Source organism: Seriola dumerili, unplaced genomic scaffold (assembly GCF_002260705.1).
Source record: "Seriola dumerili isolate Sdu_G_001 unplaced genomic scaffold, Sdu_1.0 BDQW01000092.1, whole genome shotgun sequence".
Classification (NCBI taxonomy): Eukaryota; Metazoa; Chordata; class Actinopteri; order Carangiformes; family Carangidae; genus Seriola; species Seriola dumerili.
This window is the reverse complement of record NW_019174347.1, coordinates 44,980-60,501: the sequence shown is the minus strand read 5'-3', so window position 1 is coordinate 60,501 and position 15,522 is coordinate 44,980. Positions and strand designations below refer to the sequence as shown.

General features: G+C 42.2%; 1 protein-coding gene across 1 annotated transcript in view; it reads left to right on the top strand.

Annotated features, from left to right (window-relative positions):
• The window catches only part of LOC111222411 (thrombospondin type-1 domain-containing protein 7A-like), a 134,824-nt gene that overhangs the window by 80,247 nt on the left and 39,055 nt on the right, over positions 1–15,522 (top strand). The window contains exons 12-15 of the mRNA XM_022746126.1: positions 9,686–9,801; positions 10,955–11,090; positions 11,497–11,600; positions 14,161–14,355. Of these exons, the coding sequence (XP_022601847.1) occupies positions 9,686–9,801; positions 10,955–11,090; positions 11,497–11,600; positions 14,161–14,355 (551 nt within the window). The remainder of the gene's footprint in view (positions 1–9,685; positions 9,802–10,954; positions 11,091–11,496; positions 11,601–14,160; positions 14,356–15,522) is intronic.

Here is a 15,522-nt window from a genome sequence, read left to right as displayed (position 1 = left end):
AGTCTTTCAGCATAACCTCTTGACATTACTAGTTTTAATCCATCCACAGGGATATATGAAAAAGTTGGTAGTGTCCTCAGGTTATACTGTCTGGAGTGGCAGAGAGGAAAATCTGTTGTATGCGGTTATCTTGGCATGTTGCTTCAGCGGTTTAAGGAGTGGGAGAATTGTTCTTGGATTTTCACTTGTAACGTTCGGGCAATCTTAAGCTCTTAATGACAGTTTGCTGAATGAGAGTCTAAGCTCTGATTTAGGGATGAACCCTCTACATTTGCACTGCCTTTCAGTCACACCATGCAACCACACTGTTGAATTGTGAGGTGACATTATAGATTGCAAATACCTGTTGTGCCCAGGGTTCAGCGGCTGAGCATTTGTCAGTTTCCCCCCCACCATCATTGGGAAGAGTTGTACAGCCGTATGGCCTGGGGGAGAAATCTAAGTCTGTCTGAGGAGCAGGGCTGGGACAGCAGTCTGCCGCTGAACAAACTCCTCTGCCTGGCGAATGTGGGAGTTGTCCAAGATGGACAGCAGTTTATCCAGGGCAGTTTATCACCTGGGAGTCCGGCTCCATGGCCACCACAGAGCCAGCCCTCCTCACAGACTGTAAAACGCAGTAGTTTCTTACAGACGTTGAAGGACCTCAGCCTCTTCAGGAAATAAAGACAGTCCTTATACGTCCTGACCCCTTCCACCTCCCTAGCTGAGAGCTGTGGACCTTAATAGACAAAACATAACTAAGTCAAATGATCCACAATGGTCTGGACTATAGAAAAAAAAAAGGTGGATCTGTCATCACAGCCTCAGTCTCCATCTGCCTGGAGGCAAAAGCAAAGACTGACAGATCCTGTGACTGCTGTCAAACAGGGGTCTCTCACAGACTGTGAGGCTTGTTTTCACCCGCCTTCATGGACCAGTGGTGCTGTCCATGGTGCTGAAGAAGCTGCTCTTATTCTGCCGCTGCCTGTATTCAACCTCAGCTATGCCTCAGTGTCTATTATTATATCCCTTTTGCAGCCACTCTGACTGTTGCAACCCTTCAAAGATGTTTGTTCAGAGTCCTGAGGTGGATTTTCATCAGGCCACAGTCACTGGCAGGGGCCCAGTAACTGGCTGTGAGTCTCTGGGTCTCTGGGTGTGCAATATTGCTTTTTTATTGTAGCTGTGAACACATAAAAGTGTTCTGGTTGTTGCTCAGAACTATCACACACACACACACACACAAACCCCTCATGGGGAAATTACTTTGACTCTTCAACTCGCAATGACAAATGTTGCCACCAAGATGGGTCCTATTAGGTTGATTGCCAATTAGCTCCATTTGTCTGCTATAAAAGAGGCCTGGCAATCAACCCTTTGATAAGTAAGTGTTCAAAGCAACATGAGACAGTTAACAGAGCTGGAAGAGGCCAAATCATCACAACATGCATGACAAAACAAAAACAAGTAAAACTTTTAATATGTTGACAGGAACAGTTTTGAAAATATAATGACAACATGCAATGAACACAATCTGCAATGAGTCAGATGTCAAAAGCTGATAGGAACAAAGGACTTACACAATATGAGTGTTGAAAATACATCTTATTGGTACCCAGTTTAATGAGACTGTCCTCCCAGTAAAGTGCACCTGTTGGGGAGGTTGGGGTGGATGTTCCTTCTGTTTAGACCAAATATGATTTGATTTTATGATTAATAACTGATGATTTAAATGATGCCTTTAACAACACCACAGTGCTGTCCTCTCAGCCCTCTCCAGGAGCTTTAGCAACTATTCGTTGTTACAGCAACCAGGAGCACTAACGGACCAAGTGACATCAGTCACCTTGATTATGACCCCGCAGAGGTCTTCCCACCAGTCAATCAGAAATGATTCAGCCTCTTGATCAGGAGGTGAAACGTCTTCAAGTATCTATAATCAAGTCCAGTTGCCCACGATTCACCTTGAATCAAGGTTAACTGGATGACTGAGAGTCTTCACAGGCTGAAATGATGCCGCTCTGACATTAAGGACGTGAAAACACTTCTATTTGTCGTTCTGGAGGGCTTAGATATTTTGTCATTTCATTTGAGGGAGCAGTTGGTGTAATAGGACTGGTAATATAGTTGTGCATAAACTGTAGTCTGTAGTAGTGTTTGTTTTGTCTCACCCTGTAAATTTGACAGACAGCACTGGCATGTGTCCCAGACTCAGCAGAATCAAAACCCATCTGGATGAGGCCGACACTTACTTTGTTTCACCTTGCATTCAGCACTTTAGTAGCCAACCTCAAAAAACCCTCCAAAAGGCCCCATCATCTGTTCTCAACTTCAAAAAATATACATACACATCCATGTATGTGAAGGGAAATAGAACTGCCTTTGCAAAGATGAACAGTGGTCAGAGGTTGACAGTACCAGTCTGGATGTACAGTATATAAAGGGTAGACCAATACACATATTTGTTGTCAGTTTTTATTTGCAATATATTTTTATTGAAAGACAGTAACAACACATACAGATCCCTGTCTTCATGTTAATATCATGGTCGTAAATATGAATCAATCAAACATTAAAGAGGGAAAAACTGGCCTCTGGTAGCTGCTTTGTAATATTTGCCAGCAGCCCCACCCTGGGATGATACACAAAAGACTGCAGTGGCAGAACTTGTTAAATACAGCTGAGACAATTAGTCGATTCATTGAATGACAGAAAAATCTGTCATAATTTAAGCCAAAAAAATGTTAAATATTTCCTAATTTGAGCCCCTCAGATGTAAGGATATGCCTCGTTCCCTTTCCAATATGAGAGTAAGATTAATATTTTTTTGGTTATGGACAACCCGAGAGACTTGATGAGCATTTTTCAATACTACTTCAAGACTTTTTAAGGAGTGAAAGGCCAAGAGAATAAGTTTAATAAGTCATATAAAACAGTGTTCTTCTCTCAAAGGATATTCCCTCATTTGGTGTGTTGATGATGGCGGTGGAGAGCGCCGTCTAACGTGTCTCATCAAAGATTCCCATAGGTGTTCAGCTGGGTTTAGGTCTGGTAGACCGTGGCGTGTGATTTATCATTTACATCGCACCATCCACTGATCCCTTGTACCCTGTATGCCATCGTCTGAATTCATTAAGTTCCTCCACTCATTTATCCAGGTTTCTCTTTCACTTTCTCACCGGTAACGGTGTGTAACGGTTATGGTCCTTCTTTCATGAAGGCGTTTGATACCTTGTATTTGACACAGACCTTAATGGTGTATGTCTTAGACTGCAAGATTAAACAAACTAAGAGAATAAGGAATGAAACAGCCCTGGTCTCCTGGCCATTTGTTGCTGAGGGGCAGTCTTTCCTATGCTGTACTCAGGAATGATTATGTTTTTGTTTTGTTTTTTTTGTTTTTTTCCCATCCTGCATGTCTTCATCCAACTGGCAGGTATTCTTGATCAGTGCACCCATGGGATCCCAGTAGAACAAACAAACATGGCCGCCTGCACCCTGCATATGCAGATGTGCCCTGTCTCATTCACAGATGGATCTGAGCTGTCTTCCTCCTGCAGCCTCAGGCAGTGAACCTCACAGAGTGCATGTCACACACACACACACACACACACACACACACATAAATACTGACTGTCAGAGCCCAATAGAAACCACAGACACAACAGAGACAAATATGCCAGTGCCTCAGGGTTGGGCTGCTATCATCCTATCGAGAAAGCTGTTGTGGTGTGAGGAAAAAACAACAACGTCTGCTTATTGATTCTGACAGTCTGCGTGCTGAATGGTACCAAATGTGTGTTTGTATAATCGCATTGATGCTGCGGAATCTGTGAAAAAGGAAAGTGAATGATTCATGGTTATGATGTTCGACAGGAGCTGTATTAAGCCCAGTCAATCATCTCCCCGCCGTGTTTTCTAATAAAGGCCGTGTTCACTCCTTGTTTTTGACTACGATAGAAACAGTAGCTGAGGGGCCTCCAAGATGGAGGCCAAAGACACCACTGAAAGGATCCTTGAAGAACTGCAACTGTTTTATGCTAAATTAAACAAATGATGTTCTTGTTTTGTAGTCCGTAATTTTAATAATGAAATTAATTAGGCCTTATCTTTTCCCACCAGACCTTCATTTCTGTGTGTGCGTGCACTCTTTTAAAACTACTGACAGTTCTTTGCTTTGAATCTCCTCTCTTCATCCTGCTCAACCATCTGCTCATTTTTTCTTTTTTTCTTTTTTTTCAAAAAAGAAGCGTCTCACTGAACAGATTACTCAGCGCGCTAATAGCAGCGAGCAAAACATGAGCATTAGCCCGGCTGCTCATCTTAATGTCGTGCTTTGGGACAAGCTCCCAGTGCCGTGTTGTGTATGTCTTTTTTTTTTTTTTCCTCGCTACAATTCATGACATTTAAAGATCATTATGAGATTGTGACACTGACTGGAACCAGCGAGTCAGTTAAAACCACATGCCATTAGTGGGTGGCTTTATTCATTTCAGTGCAGTGCATTTCCACAGCGATAAACACACAAATGGATAATAGAAAATTGTGCAGTTAGGATAAAATACCCCAAGCTCCTTGTAAATAACGTTTTTTTTTTTCTTTTCTTTTTTCTTCAAACAAACAATAAAAACAATGTGACAAGCAAAAGATAATAGAATTTAATATTACAAAGAATTACAGCAGGAGAAATAAAGGAGGAAAGCAGCGGAACAACAAAAATGTATACATAATAAAAAATGCATGAACGACAATACAGTATTACAGCTAGCTTTCACACCCCCACGGACAGAGTCTTCCAGCCAAGCATTGTGCTGGAAGTACTCTGGCTGGTATTGTGTTTCTGCCAACAAACATGGCCTCTTTCTCTCCCTGAAAACTGGAATTTAATTGGATTTTAATCATCGAAATTTGGATAATACCCATCATTAGCGGGGCTACAATATAATTAGACTAAAAAGGGAGCCTCCATCCGCAGAGGGAAACCTGCTATGAGTCAACTCCTCGCCCTGTGTTTAAAACACTTAAAACATACAGGTCGGTCACAAAGGGGAGAGCAGAGATCAAAAGTAGGAGTGAATGCTGCACTACATGAGATTGTTACAGTAAGTGAAGAGAAAAGCACCTGTCCCTGTTCACCCTATCTGTCTCTGTAGGAGTCAGACATGGATACTGAGGGGAAGTGACCGTCCACCCAGTTGTTTTTTTGCCCTAATTGATCTGATTTAGGTTCTCCAGAAGTGAGGCTGTAAAAAATTTGAGCAGAATCAGTGGAGCTTAAGAGATTTCTTCACTGTGAAGTGGGTTTTTTCTCTCAGGTCAGATCAGGTTACTTTGTCTGTACTCGTAGGTAACTTTGTTTTGCAGTAAAAAGGAGTCATCAGTCTTACACATTCACATTTAACACACAGCACAGACAACATCACGAACATTTTTAGCAACAAACCGGCAGGTTTACATCCTGTATTTTGTTCTGATGTTCATTAACATGTATTGTCCCTGTCAGATAAACTCATAGATGAATAAAACGTATTCATATGAGTGATGGCTGCTGGAACAAAGCTCTCTTTATACTGTTTTCTTCTGCACTTTGGGACGATAAACCTTCCTCCAGGAGGAAGAAGCTGAAATTCACCGTTCAGAGGAAACGAGCCAGCTCTCCGCTGCTGCTGTACAGGGACGCGAGGTTAAGCTGTGACTCGCCAATCAGCTTACTGGCCCATTTAACAATTTGATTCAGAGAATCCCCGTTCTGTAAAGATAGGTTTCCAAACCATGACGCCAGAGAGAAACGTAAAGTTGATTCGACAGAGGCACAGCAGAATAAGGTCAAATATATAAATACAACAGTTTCCTCAGACACAACAAACTTCCTTCTTGCAGACAGCTTCACAATTTCCTTCAAAGTTCAGTTTTGTGTCAATAATTGGTATTTGTAAGATAAACTCATGACAACTGTCTGCCCAACAGGTGAATGATACAGCAGCTCAGACACTGCAGAGCCCACTGAGATAAGGCTGCTGTTCTCAAACTGATGCAACACAACCACAGCCTTTTGTTTTTTTATTCCATAGATAGATCGATAGATAGATAGATAGATAGATAGATAGATGGATAGATAGATGGATGCTTTATTTATAGAGAGAGGCTGTAACCACAACTGTACAAAATCGCACAACAAGAACAATTACACTTAAAGGATAGTGAAAAGGTCTTTGTCCAGTCTGAGCATGCAGCTCACCAGTCTGCAGCCAGGCTTAAACATAGACATAGACAACAAACACGTCATATTTCTCTTCATATTCACACCTATGGATAATTCTAATTTTCCAGCTCACAACACCTGCATGTTTTAGAGCTGTGAGAGAGAATTGTAGCACCCAGAGGAAACCCACACAGACAGAGAGAGAGGGGGGAGCGGCAGCAGCAGCAGCAGCAGTCGAAGGCTCATTAGATGAAGAAACTAAAATGTTATGGTTCAGTAAGAGATCGTAGTCATGCCTGGGCAAAAAAAAAAAAAAAATCAATGTTGACTGCTGGTAGGAGACAAGATGTGAACAGTGGCGTCCCAAGTTGCAGTCACTCACTTTGCATGCCCAGCCCTCCACCCCGTCTCCACCCTCACCTCTGGGAGACAACAGTAATAATTCAATCGAAACCGGGAGAAACTTTTTTTTTTTTTCCTTGTCAGCAAAAAAATCGTAAACAGAGGTTGTGTGAGGCGTTTGAAACCAACAATCAATGCGGTTGTTTCTCTGGTGAGGACCCAACTCGCCAGAACATTAGCTTAGTGTTTGTGTAGTGTAGCAACTGGGGGAAGAAGCACACTGAGAAGGTGAAATCTAAAACACTGGCAATCTGCACTTCACAGTCCCCTAAGGTTTAGTTTTGGTATTCAGAGCGAGTTCTTCCTGCTTCAAAGGCAAAAGTCAAGCTGTATTTTTAAACTGCAGTGTTGTGTGCACTAAATGGGAATCTACATTTATTTGCGCATGTCCTTTTCAAGATCTCACCGGAGTGTTAGATTGTAGCTCATCCTTAGACAGTTGCCATTTTTGAGCAGCACAGGGAGTAAATCAAGGTCAAAGGTTTAATCCCCTCTTTGTCAAACAGCTCTTGGAGTCACAGCATCTTATAGCACCAGTGCTCTGATCCCCCATGACACAGAGAGATATTTGCATGTCCGAGTCAAGAACCAATAAATAGGAGATGTAACATTTGTATAGAGTTTACAGGAGTCCCGCTGTATTTTCAAAAAAAACTGAAAACTCCAACAAAACAGAGAAGTCTGAAGATATTTTATACCAGAAAAAAAACTTTTACCACCCAATAAAACTCACTCAGTATCCTGATAATAACCTCTTTGTTGAACTCACAGGAAAATAGTTTGAGGCTGAAATAACTGTTTTATTATTTTGAACTGAAATGGTAAAAAAAAAAAGAACTTATGACACAAAACGAAAAAGCTGCGTTTATTTTTTCTTCAATAAATTTGCTTCTTGAACCTGCAGCTTTGATATTGGCCTCCTGCTTATTGGACTACTCATATTATAAACTGCTTTTCTCTCTTATCTGTAGAAACTTTGATTGTATTTAGATCTTGTAGATTTCTTTTGCTCTCTTTATTTCCATCTTCACACCAGGTTTCCCTTGATAAAGTGGTTTCTGATCTCAACAGACTCTAGAGTTAAAATACGTTTCTATACAAATTGATAAAAATCCTTGTCAGCAGACACTCCAGTCTGAGTTCGCAGGTTGGATTTTCAACAGCCTTGTTGAAGTGTCCTTGAGTGGGACACCTGTTCATTCACTTTCTTCACGGATGTGAGCATCAGCTGGAAACAGGAAATCTAAATGTATCTTCCCCTTGCTGTTTCTTTTTTTTCTTTTCTTTTTTCCTGAGGACCATTCACTCGTCTGAAGACACCAGAGGATTTGTTCCGCTCGAGAGGGATTTAGCTCTGTCTATTGGTATTAAAAATAAATCTCTCCTTGTGTCACTGTTACATTATTACATTTGGCCTGTGAGGCTCCCTATCGCTTCCCCCCGATAACACCACGCTAACGAGTATGGAAGGCCCAGAGGAGAGCGCTCATTCTTAGCAACATTAAACCTGACCCAGATGATCGTCGTGTCAGCCATACATGAGGAAACAGAGCGGCAACATCCGGCTGAGAGCCCGGGGACGCAGTGTTGCACAGATCACATTACAAGATGTCTTCCAGCAGGTCTATCTCGACCTATTTATCTTGGTCCAGTCGTATGCACAGGGGGGACCTTAGGTGCTTAAATGACTGGAGATTAACCATAACCATAGTTCGAAAAAAACTCGGCTTGACCCTGTATTCTGTGCCATCGAAAGGATTATCACTTACTGACAGCAGCTTGCAGTTAAAACAAGGGAGTTTCTGTCCTGCTGGCTTTAGCCTTCCAGTAGCTCTGTGTCCTCAGCAGAGTAATTAATGTAAAGCATCCTCATATAGACCTGCTAAACATCTCCCGTAATGCCCGCTGTGCTCTGTCGGGGGATATGACCACCTCTCCTTTATATCTGCTGTCAGCCAGATGGCATTCATCAGACATAAACCGGATGTGATTACGAAGGTTTCCCTCAGTTTTTATTGCCCTAGATTGTGCCTCGAATAATTACATTCTGTATTAAAGCAAAACCCAGACGGCTGGTGTGCCAAACCTCTACAGAGATATTTATGAAAGCTCATGGTTTATACCTCTAGCAGTCAACATTTCAAATGTCAGTGGAGTCCTCTGTATGTGAAAGTCACAGGGGGCTGCGTGATGTTTTACAGACATCTTTGCTTGTTGAGAAAAAAAAAGAAAAAACACATTGACCTTCAGTAACTAGAAATCACAGCAACATAATGTAAAACCCATCAAACATGTTTACCAGCTGACTTGATGACAGTAAAACGCTGGACCAACAGATGTGAAAAATGCAAGCGACAAGATTCTCAGTTCAACTTCACTTCGGTTTGGGAAGACGGCTCCAGCTTTTACACTGTGGTGGCTGCAGCCCATAAAAATATACTGTATATTCAATGATCTTTTACTATGAAAATTTGCCTCTTCAAGATCCTGATGAAGCACTGAGCGAAACGTATTGATATTATGAGTGTTAATAAAATGCCCTTGACCGTATATTTTTATGGGCTCAGTGTGAGGAGGTGAAACACTCATGGTGTATCCTTCTACATGTTCATCTTGCAGTTGTGTGCAAAGCTTTTCTTTTCTTTTTTTTTTCTTCTCTTGTTAAATTGCTACTTCCTGTGAGGGCTCAAAAGAAACATGCCCATAAGACACATTTTTGGATTTCATTTGAGAGTGAATTTTCAGGCTCTCCCCGCTACAGCTTGAAAATGAGCAGAAATTTGGGTTTCTACAATCCTGAGGGCAAAAAGCAGGCGAGGTGTAACTGGTGCTTCTTGTTAAACAGCCAGTGATGTGAGTCTGATGTTTACCTAAGATGGGTTTTTTACCATGGGTTGGATTCAGTCGTAATAACGGTGTTTTTATGGCTGTTGAGTGGCTCCCTGAAAAAACCACTGAGAAAGAATCTGCTGCCGTGTATCAAGATAATTCAATTTTTTGGCCTCAGACCTTTCACTGTTGTGTATTGGTGAATGTGTAGCCCAGCGTGAGCCCCCACAGTGCGACTCTAAAGCCCTGCTGAGTGTGTTTTTTGTTGCCTAGGTGTCCAGACGGCCCTCGCCCCAGCACTGTGCGACCGTGTCAGCTGCCCTGCAAGAAGGATTGTATCGTGACCCCATTCAGCGACTGGACACCCTGTCCCGTTACTTGTGACGCAGGTACGGTGGAAAACGAAAAGATGAGATGACCCAGCTGATGTGAAGTTATACAGCCTCATACAGATGGCTGGGAAACTGTCATGGTTATTAACCTCTAAATAAACTTTTTTATTTCCTTTTTTAATTAGATCATTTTTGATGTAGTTTTCAGCCTGTCTTTGGTAGTTTTTTTATTACTTAATTTAGAAAATAGTGTTTATGGCAAGGGTTTCTAATGCTTACAGTATTTGGTTTCATAGTCTTAGGAACTATAATATGATAATAAACAATAATCATTAAATAAACATGTACTGCCCTGACTCTATCCCAGTCTAGACATATACACAGAAGCAAGTTTAATTTAATGATGTAGAAAAACTACAGAGGCGGATCAGAGCCAGACACATTAGCTACCACACAGACACGTGCACTCACATCTTGTTACACGTAATTAGTTTGACAGGTTGGCATGTAAGACAATCTTTGGGCTGACCTCCTTTAGTGCGCCCGGCGAGCCGACTCGCCCATGGCTACAAGTGTCAGCGAGTGCGTGACGTTGTTGTAGTTTTCGTGCTGTGAAAGGAAAACAATGTTCAGAGGAGGTCACCTTTGTCAGGCGGCCATCTCGCCCGAGCTGTTGAGCAGTGGCAAATACATTATATTGATTTACGACTGAAAATCATTATTGTCCATATTTTTATGACCTCTTCGTGTGACACTCCGGCATAAATCTCTTCACTCGGAGCGTGCTGCAGCAGCGGTTGCGCATTTTAATGTGATGCTGTTGATATCTTCACCTTGTGCAGAGAATTACACACCACCCACATACAAAAGGTTTAACGCTGGGTTCAGGAGCACCCAGAGGCTCGTTTCATCTTAATGAACTACTCGAGGGCATCTCCACACATGTAAATACCATAAATTTAATCTGAGTCAATTCCAAGCTCTAATGGGATTTTTCTACATCATCGTTGCTGGCTTGATATCGTAGGTAATCAGACGTGCATGTTGTCTACGATAGCTGTCAATTAGATCTGGCAATAGTGGTCTCCAAGCCCATTCTTCAAGGACTATTAAAGGAGCCGCCTAGCTTATCATTTTGACATTTTTCTCATCACTTTCCCATGCAGACATTTCTTATTTTAATTCAAGAATTGTGTCTGTGTCTGTGCAGCTGGCAACGCTGTGAAGAGAAAGCAATCAAGGAAGCGTCTTATCATCCAGCTGCCATCCAACGGAGGACAGGAGTGTCCAGAGGTGCTGGAGGAGGAGAGGGACTGCGAGGTGCCCAGCGTCTGTCCGGGTTTCAGGTAAACACACTGGAGCAATCCCATAGTACTGATGTCAGATGAAGGTTTTTCCAGATTTTGGCAAATTAGAGTAAGTGGGCTGAGAAATTTAGAAGACCTTAAGGCTCATAGTTTATGTGTTTGTGTTCTCCCATCTCCTGGGATTTAAGGCAGGTGCAGAGCAGTCATCAGGAGGAGGAGGAGACGGTGTGATAGGATGAAGCTTTGAATGTGTCTGGGTGTAATGGGTGTCACGCCACTTTTGAATGTCATGACTGTATGTGGAGGTTACTGAGTAACGTCAAGTATAAAACTGACGTAATATCTGAATAAATGTGAAGAACACTGGGTGAAATCTTCAAGTTGACTTTTCTCTGACTGACAAAAAAAAAAGGAGAATGCTGTGTCCTGTCCTGCTCTATTCCAGGTGGAAAACCCACAAATGGAGGAAGTGCCAGCTGGTCCCGTGGTTTCTCCGACAGGACAATCCCAGCGCTCAGGAGACCTGTGGACAAGGACTTCAGACAAGAGGTGAAGAAAACCAATCTCTTCATCTCCCGTTTCCCCTCTGTGTCTTTTCCGTGAACCAATCCCTCAGCACCGGTGCATCTGGAGTGCGGCCCCCGAGGCGGCAGATTGGATGTGCCAGGGTTTAGAGAAAAGGCCAAATTAAAGCCAGTTTACTTAGAGCACAAATCAAATCCTCCAACTTACAAGAAACAACATAAACTGGAGCTGACACCCCTAAAAACATCAACAAGAGTTTTTTATTCTGGTTATTTTTTATTTTATTTTTATTTTTTGTAATCCTCCTAAGTGTGGAAGGAAATGTGTTCACAATTCAACACGGCGCCTCTTGAGACTCGTTTGACAGTTCGGGTTGTCTCACCGCTGGTTTTTTTCCCACCTCAGGCTCTTGTCATGCAATTTTAATCGAATGTTGAAATTTTGGAGAAGATGCTGCACCTTGCCAGTAGCTTACGACAGCTCAACCTCTTGTTCATATGGGCTCAACACATAAATGACAAGTGCTTTAAAGGAGCTGTGGCTCTCCCTCTTTAAAAGCATATTTCCTCGTGCCTATTTAAATTTTTTTTTATTATTTTATTATATTATTAGAGGACGGATGTACCATGTCGTCCTGGGAGGCTTTCAGAAAAATCCAATTTCAGAGGGTCACGCAGAATGATCAATTTCATTACATTCGAGCTCCTATAGAAGGCCATTATTAGTGATCATATTTCAGTTTCTTCTTCGCTAACTTACATTAATTAATGGAATAATCAGTCTATTAATGAAAAGCGCGAATGGCGGCAGCGTAGGTAATGACAGAGCCGGATTGACGGAGCTGGCGTGGCTGGACAGACAAAGGGGACTTCTTCACGTCAATGCAGCGGGATCTCTGTCTCTGCTCACCGCGCTATTACAGATTCCATGCAGCTTTTCCCTGATTTAATACCATGTGACACCTGACGTCCTGGCCCTCCTGCACTTGTTTTCACACCTCTGACACTTGTAAATGGCAGAAATCATTTTGTCATTGACTGAAACCAAATGAGACACACTGTCTTCCCTACTCTGTGTTTTCTGGCGGTGTTGCTTACCTGGACAGAGGCTTTCCTTAGAGGAAAAAAACAAAAAACACTGTAGTGGCAGAATTAAACACACAGAACAACTGGGAGCATGTGCTATTCTCTCTCTCTCTCTCTCTCTCTCTCTCTCTCTCTCTCTCTCTCTCTCGCACACACACACACACTCTCGCATAAGATAAGACCTGACCTCACACACCATCAGACGAAGGCTTTCCAAACCAATAGCAGCGCCCGTGGGGGTTCAGCAGAGAAATGTGCTTAGGGATTGATTTTTCTATGAAGGTACAGCCCTGCAGAACGTCTGCATCACAGGAAAATGAAATACTGCAGCAACACAAGTAATACCCCTAATTGATAGAACAAAGAATGGGATGATGCAAGCCAAGACGAACTGACTCGTGGGCTTCAAAACAAATGCATTTGTGTCTGCCATGCTCATAATTGTTATTTAGCCCCTCATGAGATCTAATGTGAAGAGCACAGTTCTGATCTATTTTTCATTAACTCTTTAGTTCCCCCTCTTTAAATCTATTTTTGATGTTATGTAGCTCACCAGTGGGGGAAGAAGTGTTGGGGTCTACATAAAGGGGCACTACACCAGTTTTACATATCAAAGTAATTGTATTAGTCACAGGGAGCCAGTGAGAGCCAGAGGAAACAGACGTAAAGTGTCTTGTGAAGCTCTGGAGCAGCTTCATCTCTCTCAGCAGCTCTGAGAAAAAGGACTCAAGTGCTATCATTTGATTTATGGAAATGCGATACTAAATTACTGGAGTGTCCAGTAAGACACCTCCAGTAAGACGAGCAACATGATGGAAAAATACTCAGTTACAGCAGAGAAATACTAAACTAATGAATTAAAGGAGGAATACTTACGGAGAGTTAAATGAGAAGACTGATTCTCATTTCTTCCATTAAATATAGAATTAAACTATAGCCAGTAGTTAGCTTAGCTTAGTTTAGCTTAGCATAATGACTGGAAACATGGGGAAACAGCTAGCCTGATATCATATCTTGCAATATACGCTTTTAGAGAGCGGCATCTTTAACTTTATACCGTATTTATCAGATAGATTTGAGAGTGGTCTCGATCTCCTCTGTATCTCAAATTCTCTATTTGAAAGCTAATTTCTCAAAATGTCAAACTATTTTTAACAACAAAAGGTAATAAACTGTGAAACTGTTGAAAGGAAAAGTACATATAGGCAGAACGACTGACATTTTAATCATCATCATCTTGTTATTACACGTACAATAGATGATGTAGAGTACAAGTAGCACAAAGCTGTATTCACAGAACGTCCAGACCTTGAGTAAATGTATTTTCCGCCATTGCAGTTGACTCATTTCCTGCTTTATTAGCATATATCTTTGTCTTGCACTTTTCAGTACCTGCTCTGACTATCAATCAGTCTGCTGAAATAATCAGCATTAAACTATGTAATGGCCTACACCATCTAATGGAGCCTTTCTGACACGACTTCCTCTAATTCTTCCAGCTGTGTCCTGTCGCCAGCTGGACGGGACGCAGGCCGACATCAGCGAGTGTCTGAAATTCGCCAAGGCCATGCCTGCCATCACTCAGCGCTGTCAGCTCCCCTGCCAGGATGACTGCCAGCTGACCAACTGGTCCAAGTTCTCGTCCTGCACAGCTGACTGCGTGGGGGTCCGCACCAGAAAGAGGGCATTGATAGGTGAGAACAGAGAGAGGCACAGCGCACACAATGGGCTGTTGATGTGAACTCTTTTCAGACAAGCTTATCTGCACTGTAGTTTAAGTGTTGATGAGGCACAAGGCAGTTTGGGGGGGGGGGGGGGGGAAATGTTGGTGGGCAAAACTCCAAGAGCAGTAAAGTGAAACACAAGGTCATAAATCTGTTCACATAGTTCTTGCCAGCTAAATGCTCCAGTGGGATTAAAGCAACAAATATGAAATGACTCCTCAGCCTTTGTTATCCATCAGTGTGTCCCCGGAGAGCTGTCCTGTGCATCACAGCCGTAAAAGCAAAAATGACAAAAGTGGTGCAATGCATTAATGCACCTCCGCCAGAGGTTTGTGGGGGGTTGAAAAGTCAACTTTAAACATTGAGAAAGTGGGTTTGAATGGCTTTTATTTTCTCCTGATGTGAATGTTGAATATCTTTTGACCCATTCACCGACGTATACGAGAGCAGAGAGGTCATGTAAGGCATATTAAGACTCTTTGAAGAGGTTCCAAGGTTTAAATCAGAAAGGAGAGAGCATGGATTTTGTAGTTTTATCCAAAATCCTGCAGCTACATTTGGCAGAGGTTATCAACAATATGTTAGATGTTGGCCAGTCCCTCAGATCTTTTTACTAGTGAAAAATACGTCTATATCCTCTTATTAATCTCAGTAATCTTAGCTCAATCCAAAACAATACCAAGACAACACAAAGTCAGTGGAGCAAAACATATACTCCGACCTTTACAGACACATTATAGCATTCTGCACAGCAGTATGCTGCTTGTTGCGTGATTCTAATGCAGGATAAATCAGACCTCAGCTGGAATTATTTTAATGCAAAAAAACAAGAAGGCCAGCTTGATGCAGAGACTGGAACCCACAGGTAAATATGCCATATCTCTTTATTTGTATGTGAAACAGCTCCTAATGATAGACTGCAACAAGAAAAGAAAGTTTCTTTGCATCAGTCGAAGATGTTTGACATGTCTGAGGATAAGAAATGTCAGGTTGTTTCAGTGAAAGATCACTCCGCTTGAAACCATTTTGCGAGCGTAATCTGTCCTCAGGAGTTTCTGTTGCTGTCAGTGAGTAGACTGTACCAAACAAGGCCAAGAAAGTAGCCTCAGCACGTCGGGGTGAAACTCAGCGAGACAG